This window comes from Lactuca saligna, chromosome 7 (genome assembly GCF_052625555.1).
Source record: "Lactuca saligna cultivar CGN05327 chromosome 7, ASM5262555v1, whole genome shotgun sequence".
NCBI classification, from domain to species: domain Eukaryota; kingdom Viridiplantae; phylum Streptophyta; class Magnoliopsida; order Asterales; family Asteraceae; genus Lactuca; species Lactuca saligna.
The window spans coordinates 10,221,618-10,235,193 of NC_136423.1; the positions used below are offsets into that span (position 1 = coordinate 10,221,618).

The window sequence follows — 13,576 nt, forward strand, 5'->3', positions numbered from 1 at the left end:
TTTAACAAAACTGATGTTAAGGTTAAGAGGACAATAATGTTTTTTTAATTGATACATAGCTAAATCTGCTAAGGACCGTATGATCACTTTCCAAATATGAAATTTCAACTTTATATATGTATATACGAAATCCATATTATGGATATGTTTGGCGGACTAGCTGAAAAGCTAGCTGATGGCTGAAAAGGTAGCTGTTAAATAAAAAGCTAGCTGATAGCTGAAAAGTTAGCTGATAAAAAATAACGTTTGGTAAAACTAGCTGAAATATATAAAATTACATAAAAGGACATGTAAAAATATGTGTTTCTATAATTAATTAAGGGGTGTATTTGAAAATTTTTAAAAAAACTCCTAAAAAGCTAGTCTAAGTAGCTTTTCAAAAAGTTAACTTATAAGCTAGCTTTTTGGCTTACCAAACACGACAACATAAAAAAGCTCGAAAAATAAGCTAGTTTATTAGCTAGCTGTGGCGCAACAAACACAACCTATATGGATAATACTTCAAATAACAGTCAGTTATCAAGACACTGATAATAGACCACAAACTATGGATTTATAGAATCTGAATTCTAATGATTACCAATGATAATAGAATGTCAATATTAAATATTGATTTAATCCTATAAATGTGGGTTAATAATTTCAATTATAATTATGGAAGATATATACATAAAATAATATTTTTATAGCAATTTTCTTAACTAAATTAATTTTCGTACCGGGGCATTGCCCTAGAACCCTAAGCAACCTCTTTGACTATACTATTTTTATGAAAGAAAATCAAACTTGTTTTATATAAATATATGCATCGTATCTTGTGACTTATCTAAAATTAAATTTTTAATTTCGTAAATTCTTATAAATTCCATTAGCAATCTATAATTTTTATTACATTAAAGTTACCAACACCCAAAACTTTTTTTTAGTAAGTTTTATCAATAATCCTAAACAAAACGACCATGAGTTAACAACCGGCCAATACTAAAAGTTTGATTATTTTCAGGTGATATGTAACAAGTTGCAATAACACACAAAACATCAAACATAATTTGGAATGAAAATTATACTTTCCTACATATATAAGGAAACAAAATTCTCTCTCCACAAGTAATAGAGAAAAGAATCCCCATGTGGTTCTTTTTTTAAAACCTAAATTTCCTCCATTACCACCATTCTTTATTATTCTTCGTCTCTTTCTCCCTGTTCCTCTCTTTTTCTACTTCTACATGGCTACCAACAACTTAGACTTGGGTTCTACTTCACCTTTCAACCTCCAGCAAACCCTCCAACACCGTCCTGATCTCCACCTTCAAATCCCCCAGCAGGACTCCGAAGACGATACAAACCAAAACACCCCCGGTTCTGGTGATGGTAGCGGTCGCCGTCCTCGTGGTCGCCCTCCGGGTTCCAAAAACAAGCCCAAACCACCAGTCATCATTACCCGAGAAAGCGCCAACACCCTAAGAGCTCACATCCTTGAAATCAGTAGTGGGTGTGACGTTTTTGAATCTGTCGCTGATTACGCCAGAAAACGTCAACGTGGGATTTGTATAGTGAGTGGAAGTGGCACCGTAAACAACGTTAGTCTGCGGCAGCCGGCGGCAGCTGGATCTGTTGTGACACTTCATGGCCGCTTTGAGATACTTTCACTGTCGGGATCGTTTTTGCCTCCTCCGGCTCCACCGGGTGCCACCAGCTTGACAATTTACTTGGCTGGTGGACAAGGTCAGGTTGTAGGTGGGAATGTTGTCGGGGCTCTGGTTGCTTCTGGGCCGGTGATTGTTATAGCTGCTTCTTTCACAAATGTAGCGTATGAGAGGCTGCCATTAGATGAGGAGGAGGCAGCTGCAAGTAGCGGGGGAGGTGGTGGCGGAAACGGAGACGGAGATGGAGGCCCCAATCACCCCTTTCCAGACCCATCATCGATGGGTTTACCGTTTTTTAACTTACCCCTCAACATGCCAAACGTTCAGTTACCAGTGGACGGTGGTGGTTGGTCTGGTAACACGGCTAGTCGGCCGCCTTTCTGAGAAGAAAAAGGTCAGACAAGGTTAATGGATCATCATTTACCATCATTTCAACTTTCTTTTAGTTCCATTTTCAATGAGATTTGATTTGATTCGATCCACCTCTGTTGATCCAACTGTAGTGTTAGCTCTTTAAATTTGCGAATCAAGATCAAATCGTCATCTTCTTGTTGTTTGATAGTGTGTTTTGTGAAACCATTTTCATCTTTTGAGTTTGTTTATATCAACTCCAAAATTTATTACTTATTTTAAAAAAGGCAAACTTCTTGCAAAGAAGTGCCATGAAACATAAACTAATCTTCTTCCTTCTTGGGTTTGATGAGTTTTCAAATTTTCTTTTTAAAATGTTAAAGATGGTACATTTTAAATGCAATATGACGTTTTCACATATTTAATTGTATAATTAACGTGTAGTTATCAGTTCTTGGAATCAAGAAGTATTTTAATCGATTAAGGAGTCCAATCAATCAATTTGACTTTTAATATTAGAAACAAATAGACTTTTAAGTTTTAATAACATTTAATAATACACTTAGTATACTTTCTATATATATATATATATATATATATATATATATATATATATATATATATATATATATATATATATATATATATATATATATATATATATATATATATATATAGGTTAAATTTATTGTTCTTGACTGAACAAATACGAACCCCATTATTTTATTTTATTTTTTTTATCTTTTTCTGAGGCAGACTCCATTCTCAGGTCTTAGTTCCTTGATAAATTCGATGGATAAACATGTGTTCCCAGGGATAATAATAATCTTGCCATGTGAAGATCTAACCTTTTCCTGAATAGATGCTCCTTCCTTTTTTATTCTGAATAAAGATTTATAAATAAAGTTAATTGTTTACAACTCCAAGAGTCTCCACTTAATGAACCCAATTTCACGAATCATTATCTCCATAACGAGTACCTGGTTTCTAGGCTTTTCTCGCTCTAAAGTGACACTAATATTAAGTTAATCATATCTATAGTTCTATATATACCATACTTTGTGAAAATAAAAGTACACTAAAGCATAGGATTTTGTGTATACGTCTTCCCTTAGATATACCATTTCTAGACCGTTGATCATCGTCATAGTTTCGGGGACCATGGTCTTTATTATCCTTTGTATCTTTTTGGTTGCACTGATAAATTAGGGTTCATACTATAAAACCCTAAGAGATAGGGTAAGTGTTCTCGTTGAAAAGTTTGAAATATATCGTGAAGTCCTAATCGAGTTTGAATGCTAAGTTCATGTACTCTCGTCAAAGAGGCAAATGGGTACATCTGTATAGGAGTTTGTAATTACTGTCTGCTTTAGGGTTATGAATTGCCAAATTTTCTTATGTATTTTCTCACCTGTGTTGTTTTCTCTCTCACTATACAGGATCGATACTCACTCCTATACTAGGTGAACCATGTCAATCTTTGTGTCTTATGTGATTATTAATCTTAACGAGTACTCTAGGTTGGATACGTATACAATCCACATTGAGTTTCAAACAAAATAGAAAGTCGTTCTTATTAGGGTTTACTGAATGCCTTTAGCACAGCGACACCCAATTAATCTTAATATCTGAAAATTGAAAATATCGATGAGTATTAGCTGTGTGTGTAATTAAGATTCTAATTTGGGTGTTTCTGGTTATCAAATTCTTCACGGATGACAAACAGTTTAGTATCTATCAGCATGATAAAGTTCTTGATAGTATGAACCAGAATTATTAACATGTAGAGTATGATCCTTAAAATACTATTGTCGTATGAAATTTCGTGTTTGAATCTCATTGACCTCATCATCGTGTTGGGCCACACCAGTCTTTCAGAATGTGAGAGGATGATAAACTCGGAATTACCAACTATAAGATCAAAGACGTTGAATTAAAAAAGAAAAAGAAGAAAAAGAAAAAGGGCATAGATGATAGAATCATTACTTCTATACACCAGAGGATCGCCTGAGCACTTCCATTACTTAAATGAGTATAGGACTCCCTCTCTCTCTCTCTCTCTCTCTCTCTCTCTCTCTCTCTCTCTCTCTCTCTCTCTCTCTCTCTCTCTCTCTCTCTCTCTCTCTCTCTCTCTCTCTCTCTCTCTCTCTCTCAAATTATTATCAGCTTCAATTGTAATGATTAATTCACATAAAGCAGTAGCAATATATCTTGTTATTTTAACCCGATAGATACGGCTTGAGAACTTTTTTCAGCTTAAAATCTCAATAGTGCGCTATATAGTTTCAACATGCCGTACTCCTTAGAACTGGAGTTAAAAAGTTATTAGGTTGGACGTTTTATATAAAATCCTCTGAATTAACTAGTTACGCAAATGTGTCAAAAACCACTAAAAAAAAATACTATATATTTTGTTATTTTCTTTTCTTCTTGGTCACTGTATTTGGGCTGTAAATCTTATGTTTTTGGCTTACCTACCGTACTATATAATTACAGGGAAAAACTCTCTCCGTCACACACTGTTTTGACTGTCTTGTTCTTCTTGTATATTATATATATATACAAATATGCTCCTTTCATATGGCATTTAGTTTGAGGTTTATTCTTTTATTGCACTTTTACTTTTCTCACTTGCAGTTCTTTTCATGTTTATAGAACTCCCTTAAAGCCGCAAAAAACCAGAAACCCTAAATAAATGTGTTCTAAGCTAATGAAACGTGCATGTCTTCTTGGTATGTATTTCAATATTAAACTGGTAGTAATTAAGTGTCTTAAAATCAACGACTAAGGGTTCTAGACTTATTACTAAAAAAATATAAGTATTTTGACAGCTTAAATACGTTCGATATACAAATGATGTTAAAGTAGCAATTATTTAATTAGAGTACAAATGAGAAATCTTACCATGAAAAAAAAAACATGATTTTTGGTGCCCTATTCTACATTACCAAACAAGCATTAGGGTTTTCATCACTAAACATCTGAGGGGCATACACATAGTGAACAAAATACGGGACCTCACCATCCTTTGTCTTTGCTTCAACTTTCCTTTTCTCTTCGAATTCCACAATTTTTGTAGATACAACATCAACAATCACCTTTTCTTTCGTTTCCACCTTCACTTTTGGAGGAGGTATGGGTATGATCTCTGCGTGTTTGCGTGCTCTCTTTTGCATATAAGTCACAATCTTTTCAGCTTCGATAACTCCTTCGATTACAACACTTTGTGATTTTATGTCTGTTTTCACATTGTGTATACCTGCCATTTTTCATAGTTTTAAGTTCAACTGTGATCGATATATATATATATATATATATATATATATATATATATATATATATATATATATATATATATATATCACAATTTACATATGAAACTCCTTTTTTTCTTTTATTTGAATAAAGTGTTGTTGACATTAACCATGTATAGAAATTTTTTGATAAAAATGACAACACACATGGGAAGAAAAAATTGTATCATGTAATTTCTAAGTCAAAATGACACATCCATATATAGTTTTCTGGATTAAGTATTGTCTCCACAAGTCTGTTATGTAACAAAGAAGCAAAACCTATTACTTTCAACAATATCATTATGCCTTTACCTTTGTGTTTGAGGAGCTTCGCTCTTAAATCGTGCTCACACTTTTCACAGTGCATGTAAGCCTTTATTTTTGTCATCTTTATAGTTTCCTTCGTGCACAAACAAATGTTAGATACTGTTAGAATTTGACTCAGGGCCGGGCCAAGACGATTGGAGGCCCGGGGCAAAATAAAAAATGGGTCCCTTTCAAAAATTTTATGTATTCGTATATTACACTATTTTATACATACATAACAATGCATTTAAATTCGTACACCGTAGAATGGGGAAAACTAAAAGTACAATGTTATTAGAAGTACAAATATATTAAAGTCTCATCTCCTTTGTTTCTTTATTAACTTGTTAAGTTCTATTTTTGTACATAAGTTGTTGACCTCTAACTGAAGTAGATTTATCATCGACAAAAAGTTGTTAGGTGAATTGCTTAAATCCAGAATACTTGTTGTTGTTAATAACCTAGAAGTAGTTGAAAAAACTATACAGCAACAGAAAATTCTATACATATCAAAAACATAGAAATAGAAATAAAAAGAGTACTATTCATAAATCAAAAATAAGAATATTAACATTACAAATCGAAATTAAGCAATGAAGTTCAAGAATTATCTCTAACTCAAAAATATTAACATTTGATTATGTCTCTTACTTGAACAGCCTCATAAAAATCGAATTTCAAAAAAGAATAAGAAATTTCAAGAGCGATAAAACATACAGAGATTCACAATCATTATCATAAATCAATTTCACCTCTAATAGGCAATTCTGAAAATTGAACCTTCAAATTTCTAGCAATTAAGAAAGAAATCCAATTGAGGCAGTGACTGGAACTCTCGATTCAAATCTCTAGGCTAGATTCCTAAAATAAATCAAATAACTTGATTAACTTCCCATTGGTGCTATATCAGGAAAAGGAAATCGACAACAAGAAGGGAAACAATAAAGTTTCCCATTTTCTGAAATCGTGAAAAGAACGAGACACAATCAGTCTCTCAATTCTAAAATAACATTCGATTCACTAATGGTTGTTGTGGACGAATTCAGAAAATCATAAAAGAATGATTAACTTGAAATCTTGAATAAGAAATAGAAGAATGATCGTTAACTCTTGCTTTTGGAGAAGACGTCGTTTGGATTTTCCATGGAAATGTTTGGATTTTCTATAGAAATCTGATTGTTGAAGAGTTACGACGCCTTGGAATTAGGACGCACGCCAGATAAGTCTCGTTCTCTTTCACGCTCCATCTTTTGGATTAGTTCCTGATCAGAGTATTGGGGTTTGAAGTAGTCTAATAAGCTAAAAAGTAATGGGGTGTTAATATATAACCAAAATAACAAGTTAAAAATTAGGGCCCTATAGCATTTGGGGGCCCGGGGCGGTCGCCCAGCTTGCCCATGCCCACGGGCCGACCCTGATTTGACTATTTGTTCATCAAAGAATATGGTCTTATAGGCCACATTTGTCATATAGGAAAGGACATTTACGTAATAAGACTATTTTATATTAATTACATTTGACATGCACTAAATTAACCGTATAAATAAGGGAAACATGGTTTTTAAAAGATGTTTGTACCAAAGTAATGAAATGAATTAAATATCTATAGCTTCTTAATATACAATATTGAAATATTAGATCAATATTGAAACAAAGTAATGGTGTGGTGGTATGAGGTATATTCATGGGTGTTACTAGATGTGTGTAGGGCGTATTAACTACGATTGAACCATATCAAGCACAACTAGGCCTGTCAAATCGGGCCGTCGTGTCGTGTTTTTGTCTGACACGACACGACACGATAATATTTTTGTAACAAGAACACGACACGACACGATGTCGTGTTTTTTTTCACTAACACGAAAACGAACCAATTAAAAAACGACAACACGACACGACACGACAATGATAATATTACATAACTATTACTTTATTTAATTCATATTTAATCATATATAACACGATAAAAACGACAAACATATGCTCAATCGTGTCCATTTCGTGTGGATTTGTAAACACGAACACGACACGACACGACATCGTGTTTTTTATACTTGACACGAACACGACACGAAAACGAATTCGAATTTTGATTTCGTCCCAATTTCGTGTCGTGCCGTGTATTTTTGTCGTGTCGTGTCATAAATTGACACCCCTAAGCACAACCCATAAATCATGTTGGCTATAGATCGCATACCCTAGTCATTACAATTAAGAGCATTCACAATGCATAACTTGATCAATTATGGTTTAAAATATGTTCCATTGAACTTTTGATAGTTCAATATATTGTTGGAATTAACGAATAAAACTATATGAAAAGTAGAATGTCAATATGAGAATATTAAATTTTATAGAGCTCGATCCATCAATTGTGAATGCCCTAAGTCTGATTTCCATTTCATTCTTTCCTAGTTTGTGGTTGTATTATACATTATAGGTGTGTGAAAAAGATAACCGAAATATCAACCCAAAATCCAAAATATTAAAACCTTTAAAATGGAATATTTCTATAGGCTGACACTCTGATTTTGTTAATTTTATAAGATCATGATCTTAGTTTTAAGTAAAAAAAATTAACAAAATGAACAAAAACTTATGTTATTAAACTACATAGTATACCGAAAGTCAATCGTTTAAATGAAAAAATATATATATAAAAACCATGAGTACTCAAATGATTTATAAAGGTTAAAAATCGATTGATTATGATTTTGGCTTTGGTTTTAGATCGAAACCTAAAAAATCAACTCACTTTCATGCATAAGTGAAAATTTTCATGGTCAAGGAGAGCAACATGACCTTTTGTACAAAATCGTTGTTCACTTAGCCATAAGTATTGCATAATGTGTGTTAATGACGGTTTTAATCTTGCACGTTACGGCAAGAGAGGGTTTAAGAAAAAAAATTTATGAAAATTGATTGTGTTAGAGAGAGAGAAAGAGAGAGAGATATGTAGCAAAGACAAAAATAGCAATGCACTTTCTGTTTTTTGCCACACATATACACAACCATACACACATGATAAAGTCACATATACACACATAGTGACATGAAATGCAATTGCACACATTCACACACTCAACCATAAACACATGTATTTATATCTTTGTACTTTAAAAACTCATGCTAATTATACCCATACATAATTTGCAATAGGATTACGAATAAATATAAATAAAAATGTATATTATTTTCTCAAAACAAATATAAAAAAGAAACTATTTTTTATATGTGTACAACCTACATACATGAAAATAAATATGTTAAAAATAGAAAACAAATGTAAAACAAAATCTAAATAGGAATAGATATAAAATCAAATATGTAAAAATAGTAATTTTGTAAAAAAAAAATCAATTTAAAAAAAAATCATAAATACACATTATAAAATTTTATAATGTAAAAGTAGGAAAAAACCATTCAAAAAAACTTAATTTATAATATATTTATACTCCCTTCATCTCATATTTAATGTTTATTTTTTATTTTTTAAGTTTTTATTTTTCAATTTTAAATTAAATTTTTTATTTGTGTCATATATTATTAGTTGATGAAATTTATAACAATAAAAAAACATTTAAAAGCAGCCCACTTACCTTGTAAAATTTTCATTTTTGGCTTTTATTTTATTTTATTTTTCAAATTTTTTTTATATAAACCATTAAAAAAACTTATACTACTGCTGTTGCATATTTACCATCAACTATAGATTTTTGAAGTTTTTATTTTTCAATTTTAACTTTAAATATATTTTTTATATATTATTTGATGAAAAAAATAATAATAATGATTAAATCTATAATTTTTCTAGTGTAATGACCATTTCTGTATATTTAAAAAAACTATGGCGACTACAAGAAAAAACTATAACAAATGTGTTCACTCTTCGAAACGGTAGCAACCATTTGGTGTAGGAAACGAATGAAAAGTATAATTTGGTGATGAAACTGAATGAAAAGTGGTTATCTATTTAAACTGTTATTTAAAGCTCACTTTATATGTTCGTTGGATGTGTGTTAGATGGTTATTACGAGGTATATATGGAGATGGGTGTATGTAGGTTTAAAGAACATAAAAGGGACACCAATACATGGACACCCACAAAATGCAATCACACCATAACAATCACAACGATGTATAATTAGATGAACATATAATCTACATTTTCATTCCTAGAAATGCTCAACAACTATATTTCTCTTGTCTATAATAAAAAAAAGTGTTATGTTTATAAAAAATTTATCAATAATAATATATATTGATTCAAAGGTAATATTTAGAAAAATCTTAATATTTTGATTATTGGTTAAAAATAGATAATATTCGGAAAAATCCAAATATTTTATCCAAGTTACTGGAAAAATATAGGACATCAACTAAATTTGCAAAACCAACAAAAATATAGTTTTTCCGAAGTTTTAATCGATATTCTATGTTTTCCTGTATATTAAACTTAGTTTATCCTTTTTTCATAAACTGAATTAATATATTGAGACTTCACACAAGATTTCTCTTAAAATTAAATAAAAATTAAGTTGAATTAGAGATCTTACTTTCTTTGCATCCTTCTTCTCCAATATTTTCTTATCTTGGGATAGAATTTCAACCTTTTTCCTACTCCATTTCTCTAATCTTTCATGAATCTTCTTCACTTCAAAGGTTCCCTCCACTGTAATTTGACCTTTCTCATGCTTAGCATCCACTTTATGGACTCCTGTTTTAACACAACCAACAACAAAAAGTTATCTTTACAAAATTTGGTTAGGGTGGGCATAGTTGATCCCTTGGAAACTTTGCACTTAATGTTAATATTGTAAATTTGTATAAAAAATGAGAACCTTTTAGACGTTTTAAGTGCACCATAAAAGTTGGACAAAAAAAATTAATAGATAACTATTTGTTGCACTTATTAATCAATTTACATAGAGAAATTATATCCTCCAATTTTTTTTTATCTATTTTTTTATTATTTTTAGATAATAACAAATGTAATAAAAATTTATTAATTTTATTAAATATAATAAGTATCATAATTTTAAATGTGTATGAAGATGATAGAAGAAGAAAAATAGTAGGATATTTGATTTCTCTTTTACATATTAATAATAACGAGTTGGATTAACTCACTTGGCTAACAAGGTGTTTAACAAGAAGATCATAAGGTTCTATCTCAGGCATATACTAACCCGGCCGTTCAAAAAGAAAACATACTGATAATATATATATAAGGGGAAAATGACTTAAAAATCCAACGAAGTTTCCAAACCGTTTAAAAAACCCCAATCATGTTTTGTCTATTTAAAAAAACCCAACAAACTTAACATTTTATCTAAAAAGCTCAACTAAGTTACACTTTCTCGAAAGTCAAATAAGAGAAACAGATGATGTGGCTTTTTACCATATCAAAAAAATGATTTGTTAGACCAACGAAGTTTCCAAAACGTTTAAAAAACTTCAATCATGTTTTGACTGTTCAAAAAAAACCCAACGAACTTAAACAAAACAAAATTGGAATTTTCTAAACGATTTGAAACTTTGTTGGACTTTTTAGACAAAAGGTTAAGTTCGTTGGATTTTTTGAACAGACAAAACATGATTGAGGTTTTTTGAATGGTTTGAAAACTTGGTTGGGTTTTTAAACTATTTTCCCTGTATATAAGATATGTTTTAAGTTTTGAGTTTCCCCTTATATTTTTCTTTGGTCCGCTCCTAGTGGTTACTTTCTCGGGTCTTCTTGACCAAACAGAGGGTCATAAGGTTTGCACAAAAAGAATGGACGAAAAAGCCAGAACCAACCCTTATAGACCCGAATATAGTGACAAAAGTACGAGACAAAAACATTTTTGTCAATTAACGGAAGACATGGTAAGATACTTCCATGAAGCCTAGTTTAATGAAATTATTTGATTGTTAGTTAATCATAATGGCAAAAATAGAGTTTGAGATACTAATTAACGACTTGCATGAATGCGTCTTTATTTAATTATATTGAAATAAAAGCCAAACGTAATATAATTAAAAATGTTGCAATTTTTTAAGAAAGGTGGGTACCTGGGGTTCTCAAGAGAGGCTTCTTAATATCATGAGCACATTTTGGGCAATGCAGATTAGCTTTATAAACTGCAATGGTGATGGTTTCTTTCTTTTCTTCTACTATGGCCATGGCAAGAACTTGAAGATTTAAAATTGTTACTACAGTTATGAAAAGCTGTTTATGCACGGTGTTGTAAAAATGAAGTGCTCTTCACGAAATATGTTTGGTGGGAATTCGATTACGGTGGTTGACTAACCACTGCAAACATATGACCCAAAATCATGGTTGGTAGCCATCGCCCATCAGTGTGAGCATGTTCAGTCAATGGAATAGGGCCCAGATTTCTTGGGTATTGTTTGGTTTCCTGTGACGAGTTTGAGATTAAAAAACTAAACCCCGAATTAACAAGTATTAATCAATAAGAGCTCATTACTCATTATTTATTTATTTATTTATTTTTTTAGCAAACGCAAATCAATTCAACACATATATTATCTATTTTATCTATTTGTCAATAAATATTTACATAAACTTAACGGGTAAACAAGTAACAAGCTATGTTGCAACCTCTTTTTGGATGGCAAAACTAATTTTTAAAACATAATGTTGTTTATAAAACATAATATCAATCTGGAAATTCTAATATTCTAATTAACATATATATTTATATTTGTATTTTTTGTATTTTTACAAGTTTCAAATTCTATAATGGCATGAACATTTAGAACGTGTTCGGCAAAACTAACCGGTAGTGGATAGCTTGTCGCTGATAGCGGATAGTTTGTAGTTTGTAGTTGGTAACGTTTTGTTAAACGTTACGTGAAATAGTATTGAGATTTAGAGCGTTTTGTTCAAAATAAACGCTAGAAGCTTATAGTGTCAAATAAGGTCTTCTGTTCAAAACGGAGTGTTTTATAAATTGCATGAAGCTAGAAGCTCTCAAACACTCCAAAACGCTTCATGCCAAATACACCCTTAATAGATTTGTTTTTAAGTCATTAAGTGTTAGTTTTAATGTTAATTGAAAGCAATTTTTTAGATAATCTTATACAGAAGAAGTGAAAATGTTGTTTTTGAAAACCCTAATTAATCTAATTTAAGTTGGGCCAAGGCCCAACTCCAATTCTTAAGTTGGGCCAACTCCAATTCCTTAATCCAAAAGCCCAAAATACTAGGCCCATAACTGGCCCATTTTCCAAATTGGGCCAAACCTTTAATTGGGCCTCACCCTAAGATCCATTCCCATATTTGGCCCAAAACACTTCTATTCAAAAATTCCAGCAAAGGCCCAAACCATACTGGCCCAAAGGTGGCCCAATCAGAAACCCAAATCGCAAAAGCCCATAAGAGGGCATACGCTAAGCGTACCCCTCTGGTACATTGGGCTTACTTCGCCTTGCATTGACCACCATCGGGGTGGTTGGCTCTGTACACGGTTCGTACAACGGCTTACGCGGGGCGTATGCTTGTTAAGTCTAAAATCATGATAATTGCTTAAGCACTTAAGCCCATATTCTAGATCCATTGACTAAATGTACCTCAGAACCATAATGTGTAACGCCCGGGTTTCAGGGCTAAGCATATTTGTCAATGTAATAGTCTAGGTCAACTCTTGTAACACTTTTTGAAGTAATAAAGATGAAATATTTGAGTATTATGTGAATTATGTGTATTTATGTGCTTATTATTTAATTATAAATGTATAATTAATAAAGAATAAAAATAAGCGTCAAAATTAAAGTATGAGATATGCCCGATATCTTTATATAAAGTTGTAGTGGTCGAGAAAAAAAGATTTCGGGGATATAGAGAATGCCAAAATCCGAGTTATAACGAAGAAGTTATGGCTCGCTAAAGTTTTACGGAAAAACCGGCACGACACTGGGAGACGTAAATAGTGAATTTATGATGAAAGGATTTTTAGCCTTAGTGATCTAAAT

At 31.7% G+C, this 13,576-nt stretch overlaps 1 protein-coding gene and 1 pseudogene across 1 annotated transcript; one reads left to right on the forward strand and one right to left on the reverse strand.

The window, feature by feature from the left end:
- The first annotated feature begins 1,095 nt into the window (after positions 1 to 1,095).
- LOC145005821 (AT-hook motif nuclear-localized protein 23 pseudogene) lies at positions 1,096 to 2,320 on the forward strand (annotated as a pseudogene).
- Positions 2,321 to 4,825: 2,505 nt separating this feature from the next.
- LOC145005969 (Heavy metal transport/detoxification superfamily protein) lies at positions 4,826 to 11,787 on the reverse strand. Its single transcript, XM_078965067.1, has 4 exons — positions 11,654 to 11,787; positions 10,156 to 10,316; positions 5,606 to 5,693; positions 4,826 to 5,256 (listed from the first exon to the last, which is right to left on the reverse strand). The coding sequence occupies exons 1-4, from the start codon at positions 11,763 to 11,765 to the stop codon at positions 4,937 to 4,939; spliced, it is 681 nt and encodes a 226-aa protein (XP_078821193.1). The 5' UTR covers positions 11,766 to 11,787; the 3' UTR covers positions 4,826 to 4,936.
- Positions 11,788 to 13,576: the final 1,789 nt, after the last annotated feature.

Excerpts from the sequence above, each read along its gene's own strand:
- LOC145005969 (XM_078965067.1), bottom strand. The coding sequence starts at position 11,765 with ATGGCCATAGTAGAAGAAAAGAAAGAAACCATCACCATTGCAGTTTAT. Across the intron at positions 10,317-11,653 it reads GCCTCTCTTGAGAACCCCAG|GAGTCCATAAAGTGGATGCT; the intron begins GTACCCACCTTT and ends GTGTTAAAACAG. Across the intron at positions 5,257-5,605 it reads GAAGCTCCTCAAACACAAAG|GTATACACAATGTGAAAACA; the intron begins GTAAAGGCATAA and ends GAAAAATGGCAG.